The sequence below is a fragment of the Aotus nancymaae genome, unplaced genomic scaffold (genome assembly GCF_030222135.1).
Source record: "Aotus nancymaae isolate 86718 unplaced genomic scaffold, 86718_ANA_hifiasm-v0.15.2.pri h1tg000020l, whole genome shotgun sequence".
Classification (NCBI taxonomy): domain Eukaryota; kingdom Metazoa; phylum Chordata; class Mammalia; order Primates; family Aotidae; genus Aotus; species Aotus nancymaae.
In genome coordinates, this window is record NW_026988432.1 from 66,131,514 (window position 1) to 66,144,816 (window position 13,303).

General features: G+C 47.7%; 1 protein-coding gene across 1 annotated transcript in view; it reads left to right on the plus strand.

Moving 5' to 3' along the window:
* The first annotated feature begins 4,690 nt into the window (after nt 1-4,690).
* RAB31 (RAB31, member RAS oncogene family) overlaps nt 4,691-13,303 on the plus strand; it is a 155,017-nt gene continuing 146,404 nt past the window's right edge. The window contains exons 1-3 of the mRNA XM_064378949.1: nt 4,691-4,828; nt 6,616-6,836; nt 7,215-7,266. Coding sequence (XP_064235019.1) covers nt 4,691-4,828; nt 6,616-6,836; nt 7,215-7,266 — 411 coding nt within the window. The remainder of the gene's footprint in view (nt 4,829-6,615; nt 6,837-7,214; nt 7,267-13,303) is intronic.

Genomic DNA, 13,303 nt, shown 5'->3' on the forward strand with positions numbered 1-13,303 from the left:
TACCTCCATAGAGATAATTTTATTTTGTTTCTCTAATGCACTTGTTCCTTTTTCTGTATATGTGTTTACAATCAGACAGGCAGATTTGTTTACTTCTCGTCTTTGTGTGTTATTGTTCAAAAAAGGATTTCCTGAATCAAAAAACATGATCAGTTTTATGACCGTTCCTGGCTTTTGCTGTTGGAGACTTTATAGCAGCAGAGAAGTCGAGGTCTGAATTAGCACAATGACCTTTTATTTTACAAAATTCTCATAAGAAAAATTTACATGTTCTGTTTTTTAATTTGATAAATTGTCATTATATATCATTGAATCTTTATCCCTGCTGAAATTATACCAGAACTACATATTTGCAGAAAATTCCAGAGGAGTCGGGATGGGCCCTTAGGGCAATAATCCATAGATTGTAACAATAGAGAGCATGGTACTTTAAAAAAAAGTTGAGAGCTTTCGAGAAATACTAAAAAGACTGTTTAACTGACATTGCAGACACTGTAGTTCCATAAAAAAGATGTAATTATGAAAAACAAGGTTTGTAAACCTTGACCTGTCACTCCTCTGACCTGTCACTCCTAAAATATGTCTCCTAGCAGTCATCTTCCCGCCTTCCTGGGCCAGAGCTCTATGGGTTACCTTAGTGTGATGATGGGGACCTGGTTTTCATGAGGCCATGTTTAAGTTCAGGGGTGACCTGGCTGGGGAGAGGGTATAAACCCATGAACACAGTCTAGTTGACAGACTAGGATTGCAACTTTGTAAAGAAGAGCCCAAGACCTGATCAGAAGGAGACACAAATGAGGTCATTTTTCATAGAACTAGGAGTGGGGAGGACAAATGGATTGGGGTGATTCTCAGGGAGGGAAGGCGTGGATAGGGGACTGTTTTGGGAGAGCCTAGAAACCACCCAAGTGTCCCAGACATCCGGGCTATAGTGGAGAATAGAGCGGAATGAGAGCAGCCATGAAAAAGAGTAAGGGAACACAAGAGAAATTTGGTTTGCTTATTTCTGTCTAGGCACGGTTCTGCCCTTAGCAACCTAAGGCAATTTCACAAAGCCCCACTCACTGCACAGGATGTAGAACATGGCAGAAGCTTCCACTCTGGTTTGACTGACTTTTGCGAATTGAGCTGGAAAGCCAAAAGGACACATTTCTATGGAGATCCAAGTCTTAGTAGGTGTGGTGAAGGCCGGGAAGGCCTTGGGGAAGGAGGTGTCTTTGCAACTGTGTAGCGATGGTTTTCTGATTAGCAAATCTGAGGACAGGGAAGTATTGTGACCAGGGCTATGTGATTCTGGGCAAGCCTCTTTTCACCCTGCCCACATTGAAGACTCTGCTTTGGATACAAAAACAAGGAGGGATACTGATACAATGGACTCTAACTTGTCCATGGCTGCCTTTTGAACAATTTAGTATATTTGAGTAACCTCTGCAAGCCTGCATCTCCAGGGCAAAATTCCTGCTCTTCTGGGGAATTTACTTGTGAATTGTCTGTTTTGGGTCCCATTTTGACTCCAGCATTCCAGGACTTATCTTTTTGGAGGCCTTGGTTTGGAATTTCCCATTGGATGGGGCTACTTGGGTGCTGGGAGGCTTCAACCTGGCTTCTGTAAGAACAAAGCCTCAAGGGTGGTCTGCTAGGAGAATGGAAATGCCATTGATTAAAATTGGAAGGTTAGGAGAGAGGCCTGAGTTTGAAATAGGAGATGAAGTTTTAAAAAATCAGTTTTTAAAACAACATTTCCCATCTGAAATGCCAGTGAATATTCAGACAGATTACATTGAAAAGGCTGACATTTGTGTAGCAGCAACGAATGAAGTCATCTGAGTGGATGAGGTGCACTAGGCCATACATGGAGAAAAGAACAGTTACCCAAGCCTCCCCTGACTGTGTGCGGCCACAGCCTCTTCGAATTTCCTAGTTAGGAAGGATGCTGGGGTCTGCTGGGATCTCCATGTTTCTACCTGTACTCCAGAGGGCTGGATTTCTGCCCCGTACACAAGTCGCAGGATTTGCTCTACTGAGAGAGTTTTTCTCCAGAATGCCAGTTTCCTGTTTCAGACACGGGAGAGCCAGTTTTCCTTCTAGAATCATTTTCAGCTACATACAGAAAAATGAAATTGGCAGAGCTGATGGAAGCTTGGGTATTAGGAACGTCCAGAAGGCAGGCTGAAAAGTTAACCCCCTTCTCTTCACCCCTGTCCTCACTGCGGCCCCCTCAGTGGCCTGACTTCTGCCTGGGACCCAGAATGTCGCTTGAGGATGGGACTACCCGCAGACCTCCAAGCGCTGCCACACAAACAGCAAACGGCGTCGGCCGACAGCATCCGCTTTTCGGATGAGAATGGCATCTGCAGGGAACCGCTGGTCGTGGGGCCAGGTCTCCGCAGGGTCTGTCCCGTCCTTCCTTCCCACTGGGACTCTGCGGCCAGGCGGGGTAGGGAGAGCTGATGCTGGAGGGCGCTGGGGGAGCCTGGCCCGCGCGGGGCCGGTCCGAGGGCGGAGGCAATCCGCCGGCGACGCCGCAGGTCCCCGGGTGGCTGACGCCGTCCGGGGGCGTTCCTGGGAGCTGGGGGCCGGCGAGCCTGGACCCGACGCGCCCGGGAGGAGCCGGCCGGCGGACACGTGACCCACCGCGGCGGGGCCGGCGGCCCAGAAATAGCAGCAGCGGCGGTTCCGCCCGCTGGCGGCGCGAGCAAGGGACCCAGGCGGGAGACGCCGGCGGGGCGCGGGCGCGGCGGCCCCGGAGGATGCTGCTGAGCCCCGGCCTGGTCCGGCCGCGAGCACATGATGGCAATACGGGAGCTCAAAGTGTGCCTTCTGGGGGTGAGTCCTGGCCGCCACCCGCCGGGGGACCCCGGCCCCCGTCCCCGTGCCCCCTCGCTCCCCTCGACCCCGCGCGCTCAGTCCCCGCGGTCCCCTCGCTCTCCGCACCCCTTTCGTAGCTCCCGACCCCTCTTCCGCGCCCCCCCCTGGTTCCCCGGGTCCCTTCGCTCCCCTAGTCTGTGCGTCCCTTGCTCTCCGCACCCTCCTTGTTCTCCACGTCCCCCTCGTCCCTGCGACCCTCTGGTCCGCCCCCGCTCTCGCCCTGCGGGGGTCCGGTTCGAGCCTGCCCTGGGCTTTCTCCGCTCTTTCCTCTCCGTTCCCGCGTCTCCGGATCTGCGATGGCCTTGCTGGGACCCTCGGCGGGGACCCGGCAGTGGCAGCGGGTCTGGGACCCCGAGGGCTTTCTCCTCCGCCTTTGATAGTTTCCTTCCGGCAGAAAGTTTAAGTTGCTCGGGCAAGTCGCTGAGTCCTCTTTTGCCCCCTATTCACTTAAAACACAAAAATAAAACCAAAAGCGATCCCAACCAAGGGGGTGAAAGCCGAGGGCGCGACTAGGGTGGAAGGTGAGGCAGTGACCTGTGCGGAGCGCGCCCTGCAAACTTACCTGCTGCAGATCAAAGAAGCAGGCTGGGAAAGTCCTCCCCACCACCACTCCTCCCAAAGTGGGATTTTCTCAGCCCGAAGAAGGCTTAAAGCCGCCAGAAACGAAGAAGCAGTGAATCCGGGCGGCCCGGGGACACAGGCAGGGGACCCGGCGAGGACGCAGGGGAGCCGCTGGCGAACAGCCACTGGGAATCCAGATCAATGTAGGGTCTCTTCCTTTCGGGGGCCCACATCGCATTTCAGAATTCCTTCTTCTAAAAGAGGAGCTGGTTCGAAGGGCGTTTTCAGCAGCCTTTGGCAGGGGCGCCTGGTGTACCCGCCCATGTCGTTGGCAAAGCTGGTCTCTCATGAAAACCATTTCCTAAAAAAGAGCAGCGAAAGGGTCGCATTCTTGTGCGAACTGATCTGTCAAGATGGGGGTACAAGAACTGTTGAAAGAGGAAATGATTTAGGTGAGGACTGAATTGTGCCAGCGTTTCTAGGCTTCCTCTAGGTTCTTCTGGAACCTCTGGCAGGACTGTGTTCCCTCCCCCGGCTCCCATCACCGGCCTCTGCCAAAGCCATCCTTTACCCTAACTCGATTGTCCAGTTGGTCTAGAATTCCAGAGGATCTGGGAGGGCCCTGCCCTCCCTGGTAGTCCCTGGAGATCCCTACCTACCCCCACTTGCTCAACCACAGCCAGGGTCTAGTCTGGTCTTTCTCTGTTGCCCTATTGGTGTTGCAGAAGTGGATTTCCCTGTTCCCCAGGCCCTCTAATATAGTCCAGACATCCGTTCCTGGAATCCCATGCTTCCCTCTTGAGGAGCCATTTCAGCCTCAGGGAAGGCCTTCAGAGACTTAGAAGGAATGTCATGTTCCAAGGAATGAAGAGGCAGCCTTGATGTGTGCTGTGTTTGTCAGGATTGGCCTTGGGAAAAATGAAATAGGACACGTTTTTGCCTTTTTTTCTTAAACTCTTTCTCTTGTCTTTTACTGAGGTGGTCTAAGCCCTGCCCTATTAGAGGACCCCTTATTTTCAATTTTGGTATTTAGGGACAGGTCTCTATATCCTCCTACCAGGACACTGATCAAGTGGTAAGAACCCTGTGTCAGGAGACAGGAAATCCAGGCTCTCATTCTTTCCCACCAACGAACTGTGTCATTTAAGCAAAGCAACTCAGTGGCTTCATCTATGAAATGGGCATAATAACATGTTTCCTCTTAAGGCAAAGAACTATACCAGCTGATCTCTTAAGATACGTGCTACCATTTCCTACTAACATGAGTTCAGGGTGGCAATTAGCAAACCTGGAAGAGGAGGCAGCTGGAGGAAATCTCTTTACTTCTTTTATCTCCAAGAATGATACACTCTTTGAGTGGCTTCCTGCAGACAGTGCCTTACCTTTGCCAGTTCTGTGGGTAGGAATTTGAAGCTGGAGTTGGGAGAACCATGCCAAAGCAGAGAAAGAAGAGGTTTCTGGGCAGGCGGAAGGCTTTGAAACATCAATCATGCTGGGCACAGTGGCTCATGCCTGTAATCCCAGCACCTTGGGAGGCCGAGGTGGGTGGATCATTTGAGGTCAGGAGTTCGGGACCAGCCTGGTCAATATGGTGAAACCGTGTCTTTACCAAAAAAAGTTAGACAGGTGGTAGTAACCCATGCCTATAATCCCAGCTACTCCAGAGGCTGAGGCAGGAGAATCACTGGAGCCTGGGAAACGGAGGTTGCAGTGAGCCAAAATCGCGCCCCTGCACTCCAGTCTGGGTGACAGAGTGAGACTCTGTCTCAAAAAAAGAAACATCAATCATATCACACCACAATTGTGGCTTCCTTTTTTTTGAAGGTGGCTGTAAGTTTCAGTTTGATTGAAGTCAGAGGACATTTTATTTGAAAGACCAAATGACCTTTTGTCCACACTAAATAAGATTTGTCACATTCCCTCGTTTGGCTATCTCTTCTGTGGGTAAGATGTGCACAGCAGGTCGGATTTCTAGCTACTCGTCCAATTAGGCTGGTTCTCTGGGTGGGATAACATTTGAGGGAGATCAAAGCCATTTTAACTGTCTTGGGTTTACTCTCTTCTCTCTCTCTTTTTGTCTTGAGACAGTGTCACATTCTGTCATACAGGCTGGGTGCAGAGATACCATCATAGGTCCCTGCACCCTCCAATTCCTGGGCTCAGTGGATCCTCCTGCCTCAGCCTAGGTTTATTCTCTTGATTGGAGAGACCCTGTGGGTCAGGCAGTGCTCAGTCCAAAAGTCCTTTAAAAAAATATGTATATTTTTGAGATAGGGTCTCACTCTGTCGCCCAGGCTGGAATGCATTGGTGCCATCACGGCTCACTGCAGCCTCAACCTCCCAAGCTCAGGTGATGGTCCCACCTCAGCTAAGTAGCTAGGACCACAGGTGTGCCCCACCCAGTGCAGCTAAACTTTTGATTATTTTTGTAGAGACAGGGTCTCCCTATGTTGCCCAGGCTCTTTCAACATTTTAACAGGAACCTTGGGCTCCTTTGTTCTTTTCGTAGGGAGGTCTGTCTCTTCTGGGTGAAGTTTTGCATGTGGCTGGCACTCAGCTTCCTGTTTTTCAGCCATAAGGCACCTCCCTGAAGTCTTGGTAGGGCCAAGACCCTAACAACCACATCTTCTTTGTCCCTGTTAGAATCACTTTCTGTTGGGTTTCCCTTAGAAGCTGATAGAGAACATAGACTTCATAACAGAATCTCACTGTCTCACTGGGAAGGCTGAGGGGCTGGTCTTTTTGTGTCTGGTAGTGCTCAGTGAGGACTTGGGGATGTGCTTCCCATTTGAGGTACAGGTTGGTTTAGGCATGGGCAGTGAGAACTTTCAGCACAGGCTCCCTGCTGGTCACTCTTTGCTGTAGTCTCCTCCTCCATCTATGGGATCGGGGTCTTACCTCTTGACATTAGAGTCATTTGCAGGAGGTAGGAGTGAAACTGGGCCAGGTGCCAAGTCTTCTCTACCTGAGCTTTTCCTGTCTTCCTGGCATGTTAGGAATGTCTGATCTTACTTCTTTTGGTGAATGCTCCCACATGGGATGGACAGTGGCTTGTGGAACATTCTCTGAATGCTTTGTGTTCTTGGAAAACCAGGGACTGAAGAGCATTGGGTTTGTTTATGTTATCTGTTATAAATTCTTGGCTCGCATTTCATGTATGGACTTTCTCAGGTTTATTCCACATAGGGACAGCTCAGCAAGCCTTTGTGGACGCCCTTTCCTGGCCTAAGCCCCGTCACCTATGGAAGTCAGCCATGCAGGAGGGTGCGCTTGACAGGGGGAAAGCACCGTGGACAGGACCCCATGAACCTCTTTCTTACCAGGAAAGTGTCATTCGCTCCACTTTGTGATCTGAACCGGTATTATGAAACATGGAGCTTAAAGGCAACACCCTTAAAAACAGCAAAGTATGTTACAAAAAAAAAACTAACGAAAACAATATTGAGGCAGCAGCTGCTTCACCCCCAAAGGTGGAAAGTTTCCCAGTATGCATTTTTAACACACATCACCATGTGGCAAGAAGCAGGAGGATGGGAGAGAGTGGGGAGGAGAAGAAAGAGAAGGAGGGGACCTTTGTTTTGTTATTTCCTTGGGTATTTGTGCGCGTGCACTTAAAAACTGCTTCCTGATGGAATCCCAAAGAGATTTATATTTGGGCTTTGGTTGCCTTGACAACAATTTAGAAATTTCTACCACTTCCCCAATAGCTGAGTGAGTAGTTAGAAGAGCTGAGGGCTTTCTTGCTTCTGGTAAGGAGCTTGTTGAAGCATCTCCTCGTGATCTTTGTTGGAATCTGTGTGGTGGTTCATCAAAGAGCAGCCAAATACCTGTGATTTGGTGAGACATCTGGGTAATGGGGACTTTACCTATGTCCAAGGCCTCCACGCAGAAGGCCTCTTGTCTTCTCAAGGACACTAGGACTCAAGAGTAGAACAGATTTATACTCACAGTAAGGCAGATCATCAGAGCTGTGCAACCTCCCATGGGTTGCTTTGAGCGTGATATGAGAGAGTATTTAATAAGGCAACAGGAATTGTTAGTGTTATTGTGGAAGGAAGGAATGCACAGGATAGTGGGTTGGGCTATGTAATGATCACATTTGCTCTCCAACTGTGAGATTCTAGTAACTTACTATTTTTTTTTTAACCCCAGAGACTGGCATTTCTTGGGGAGGGGGGATGGTGTGGAGGGTGGAGTGGCTAGCCACAGCGTTTATTTCTTGGCACACCTGATTCCTCTATTAAATTGAACCATTTGTGGAAAGTATGTTCAACATTGGTGATTCTGGGTAGCTGCTATGTTACATGAGAATAAATATAAATGATATAGTGGAATGTCTTCCCAGCAGTGCCTGGCATATGGCAACACTGTGTCTTATGCACCCAGCTCAGGCTCATGGGATCCATCAGGGTCCCTTCGTTCCTCTTTTGTTCAGGGTCAACATTGCTGCTTTCATCCTCCCTGGGCTTTCAGAGCTCAGTGCGTCCCTGGTGTGTATATCAGAATCATTTGAGGAGCATTTTCAAGCTTCTCATGGTCCCTTCCCCCATCCCTTGTTTCTTAATTTGAACTGCTATCATAAAAATACTATAGGATGGAGGGCTTAAACAATAGACATTTAATTCTCAGACTTCTGGAGGTTGGGAGTTATAAGACCAAGGTGCCGGCAGATCTAGTGTCTGGTGAGGGCTCACTTTCTGGTTTGCAGACAGGTGCCTTCTTCTGGTCTTCGAGTCTCTTTCTCTTCTTATAAGGACACCAGCCCCATTCATGGGGGCTCTACCATCACAACCCAAGCACCTCTCAGAGGCCCACCTCCTAATATTCTCACATTCGGGTGTAGGCCTCAAAATGTGAATTTTGGTGGGGAGACACAAACATTCATTCATTCCATAGTACCTTGTCAATAGCTTTGAGGCATGTGGCCCCTACTTTTGCCCTGGCCCAGTGACACTGTTTCAGTGTGTGATATATTTCTCAGATCTGAGCCAAGGTCATAGCCATCAGAAAATAGCAAACTTTACATTTTAAAGTGCTAGGACAGTGGTCCCCAGGCTTTTTGGCAGTGGGGACCAGTTTTATGGAAGACAATTTTTCCACAGATTGGAGCAGAAAGCAAGGAATGGTTTTAGGATGAAGCTGTTCCATGCCAGATCGTCAGGCATTAGTTAGATTCTCATAAGGAGCATGCAACCTAGATCCCTCACATTCGCAGTTCACAACAGGGTTTGTACTCCTATGAGAATCTAATGCTACTGTTGATCTGACAGGAGGCAGAGCTTAGCCAGTAATGCTCGCTCACTGTTCACCTCCTGCTGTGCAGCCTGGTTCCTAACAGGCCATGGACCAGTACCACACCAGGGGTGGGGGACCCCTGTGCTAGAACACAGAAGATTTTGAGTTCACTAATTGGAAAAGACCTTTAAAGTTAAGTCTGGTAGACTACACTTATTTGGTGTTTGTGTGCCTGTGCAGATTTTATACTTTCATTTGTCTTACTTTTTATTTATGATATGTGTTTGAAAATGGAATAGGTATTTGTTCATTCAGCCATTCACCATTTGTGGAGTGTTTCTTTCATGTTGGAAGCTGTGGTGCAGGTAGACAAGACAGCAGTGACCGCTGCCTTCCCAAGGACAGGAACACACCAGCAGTGAGCTCTGTAGCATTGACTGGATTCTCATTATGGTACTTACCATGGCCCACCATGCAGAACAGAAGTAGTGTGGTCTGATGATGAGAAATACTGACTGTCATCTCACTTATTAGACATGATGGCATGGGAGGGACAGAAAGTTCTTGCTCCAGATCTGTCTTGGGTACCTGCAATGGCTCAGTGCTGTGCTAACTCTGCTAGAGACAGAAAGTAGGGATCTGGTCCCTGCCTGGGATGGAGAGGCTTCTGGTTGGTTCCTGTGCCACATGCACAGGAGCACGGCTCATGCTGATGGTTGTGATGCAGGAGATGTTGCATGTACAGTGGGAGATGGTGGGAGTTGAGTAAGTGGGGGCTACGAAGTGGGGAGCTGGGGAGGTTTCTTGGAGTAGGAAGGATTTGAACAGTTCCTAAATGGGTGAGTAGGGCTTTGACAGGGAAGGAAAGGTGGGTGTGTGCACTCCAGGCCCTGGTAGGGGGTTCAGGATCATACTGTATTTTCTGGCACAGTCCCTCCTCTCCCAGCCTGTCCACTCTTCCATTGACACTCCGTACTCTCTGTCTCTCTAGCACTGGGTCTTTTATTTTTAATTCCCTTTGCCCCATTTTTTTTTTTTTTTTTTTTTTTTTTTGCTAAAAATTTAAAACTTACACAACTGTTGAAAGGACTATGAATGTGCCCTAGATTCAGCAGGGATAACATTTTACCACTTGTCCTTTGTCTCTGTTTTTTTTTGTTGTTTTTTTTTTTGAGACGGAGTCTCACTTTGTCGTCCAGGCTGGGGTGCAGTGGTGTGATCTTGGCTCACTGCAACCTCTACCTCTTGGGTTCAAGTGATTCTCTTGCCTTGGCCTCCCGAGTAGCTGGGATTATAAGTATGCACCACCATGCCTGGCTAATTTTTATATTTTTTTAGTTGAGATGGGGTTTCACCATGTTGGCTAGGCTGGTCTCTAACTCCTGGCCTCAAGCAATTTGCCTGCCTCGACCTCCCAAAGTGCTGGGACTACAGGCATGAACCACCACTTCCGGCCTGTCTCTCTGTTTATAAATAATACTTAACATTTTTTTTGAACCATTTAAAAGTAAGTTGCAGACATGGTAGCACTTTACCCCTAAATACTTTAGTGTGTGTCTTTTAGGAAAAAGGGCATTCTCTTATGTAACCACAATCCTATGCTCCCATCCCCAAAATTGAACACAGGTACAGTAATAGTATCAAACATATGGTCCATGTTCAGATATTTCCAGTTGTCCCCAAATGTCCTTTCCAGCTGTTTAAAGGGTCCAGTTAGAGATCCTCTATTACATTTGATTGTCCCATCTCTTTAGTCACTGTGCGTCTAAAACAGTTCCCCTTCTTTTTTCCCCATGACTCTGGAGTTTTTGAAGAATCCAGGCCAGTCATCTTGTAGGAGGTCCGAAGATCTGGAAGTGTCTGACTGTTTCCTCATTGCTTCTTTCAGGTTCAGTGTTTTGGTGAGAATACAACATAGGCGATCTTGAGTGGTCTTATTTTTTAACGTGATCATGTGTAATATTAAAACACTCTTTCCCACCTATCTCTGTGACATTTATTAAAAAATATTTCTGGCTGGGCATAGTGGCTTACACCTGTAATCCCAGCACTTTGGGAGGCCGAGGCAGGCAGATCACAAGGTCAGGAGATTGAGACCATCCTGGCCAACATGGTGAAACCCCGTCTCTACTAAAATACAAAAAAATTAGCTGGGCGTGGTGGCGCGTGCCTGTAGTCCCAGCTACTTGGGAGGCTGAGGCAGGAGAATTGCTTGAACCCGGGAGGCGAAGGTTGCAGTGAACCGAGGTCGCGCCACTTCTCTCCAGCCTGGCACCTGGTGATGGAGTGAGACTCTTGTCTCAAAAAAAAAAAAAAAAAAAAAAAAAATTAGCCGGTCATGGTGGCATGCACCTGTAGTCTCAGATACCCCTGATGCTGAGGCAGGAGAATCACTTGAATCCAGGAGGCGGAGGTTGCAGTGAACCGAGATCGTGCCACTGCACTCCAGCCTGGGCGACAGAGTGAGACTCCATTTCAAAAAAAAAGAAAAAAAAAAAATATATATATATATATATATATATATGTATATACACACACACTTTTTTTTTTTTGAGACGTAGTTTCGCTCTTGTTACCCAGGCTGGAGTGCAATGGCGCGATCTCGGCTCACCGCAACCTCCGCCTCCTGGGCTCGGGCAATTCTCCTGCCTCAGCCTCCTGAGTAGCTGGGATTACAGGTACCGCCACCGTGCCCAGCTAATTTTTTGTATTTTTAGTAGAGACGGAGTTTCACCATGTTGACCAGGATGGTCGCGATCTCTTGACCTCATGATCCAGTGATCCACCCGCCTCGGCCTCCCAAAGTGCTGGGATTACAGGCGTGAGCCACTGCGCCCGGCCCACACACATATTTTTTATATATATTTATTTCTAAATAAAAATGAAAAACACGTATATATTTTTTAGAAATAAGCATGTATTTCTATATACATATAGAAATAAATATAGAAATATGTATGTATAGAAATATACATTTTATTTTAATATTATACATGATCACATTAAAAAATAAGACCACTCAAGAAATATAGAAATAAATATATATAAATACATATAGAAATAAATATGTATATAAATATGTGTATATAAGTATATACATATTTCTTAGCTTCTGCAAGTGTCAGGCAGTGGTGTGTCTGACACAGGACTTTGACCTTGTGGAGCCTACATTTTAGCAGGAAGGTGGGGAAATTGAATCATATAGTCTGTTAGGAGGTGGTATGTGCTTTATGGGAAAAGAAGGCAAGACATTTGAGTGGGAGTGGGCTGGTGGGGGTGGCAATTGAGTGTGCTCAGTGTCTTCAGAGCCCAGGGTGGAGGTGTCTGCTTCTTGTTTTTTTTTTTTCTTGAGACAGAGTCTCGCTCTGTTGCCAGGCATTAGGCTGGAGTGCAGTGGCCGATCTCGGCTCATTGCAACCTCCGCCTCCTGGGTTCAAGTAATTCTCCTGCCTCAGCCTCTCGAGTAGCTGGAACTACAGGTGCGCACCACGCCCAGCTAACTTTTTCTTGTATTTTAGTAGAGACAGGGTTTCACTATGTTGGCCAGGGTGGTCTCGATCTCTTGACCTCGTGATCTGCCTGCCTTGGCTTCCCAAAGTACTGGGATTACAGGCGTGAGCCACTGCGCCTGGCTTGCTTCTTGTTTACTCAGGGCTTGACGCTGGTTCTACAGCTTCCTCCCGTGGTAAGCTGCTGACCTGTGGAGAGGAGTGTATGTCCTGAGGAGTCAGAGTGGTCTTTCTTGTTGTCTAACTTTGTCAGCAGAAATGGAGAAAAGAAAAGTGGAATTTTTATTTGAGACAGAGTCTTGCTCTGTTGCCCAGGCTGGAATGCAGTGGTGTGATCATAACTCATTATAGTCTCGAACTCTTGGACTCAAGTGATTCTCCTGCCTCAGCCTCCTGAGTAGCTGGGACTACAGGCATGCCACCATACTGGGCTAATCTTCTTTTTTTGTTGTTGTTGAAATGGGGTCTTGCTGTGTTGCCAGGCTAGTCTTGAATTCATGGGCTCAAGCAATCCTCCCACCGCAGTCTCTCCAAAAGTGTTGGGATTACAGGATAAGCCACTTTGCCCAGCCGAAAAGTGGGCTTTTTTTTTTTTTGAGACAGGGTCTCACTCTGTCACCTAGGCTGGAGTACAGTGGTGCAATCACAGCTCACTGCAGCCTTAACCTCCCAATCTCAAGTGATCTTCCTGTTTCCGAAAAGTGGGATTTAACATCAGGTCACCAAATGAGTTTTTTCACTGTGGGATCTTTTGATGGGTCTTTTTGGAATATATTTCCTTGCTTTAGATGCCTCAGACCGCTTGAATTCTCTAAAAGTCATGAATGTGACTTCTGTTTGCTCCACATTTAACCCAGAAGATATCTTAGGCTACTTTCAGTTCCCCCAGATGTGCATAGAAAACTTGAGTTATCAGAAAATTGAAGGGGCTTCAGGGCAGCAAACAGAGCACAGGGAAGTAATTTCCCTTCTATTTTTTCTTCTTTGAACAGGATGCCACAGAGAGCTAGATCTCTTTCTATCAATGTATTTGGTTTTTTTTAGGAAAAAAATACCTGCATTCTCCAGGGCTACTCTCTGCCCTCATGGAATCACTTTCCTAACTAGGATCTGTAAATATAATGTGTAAC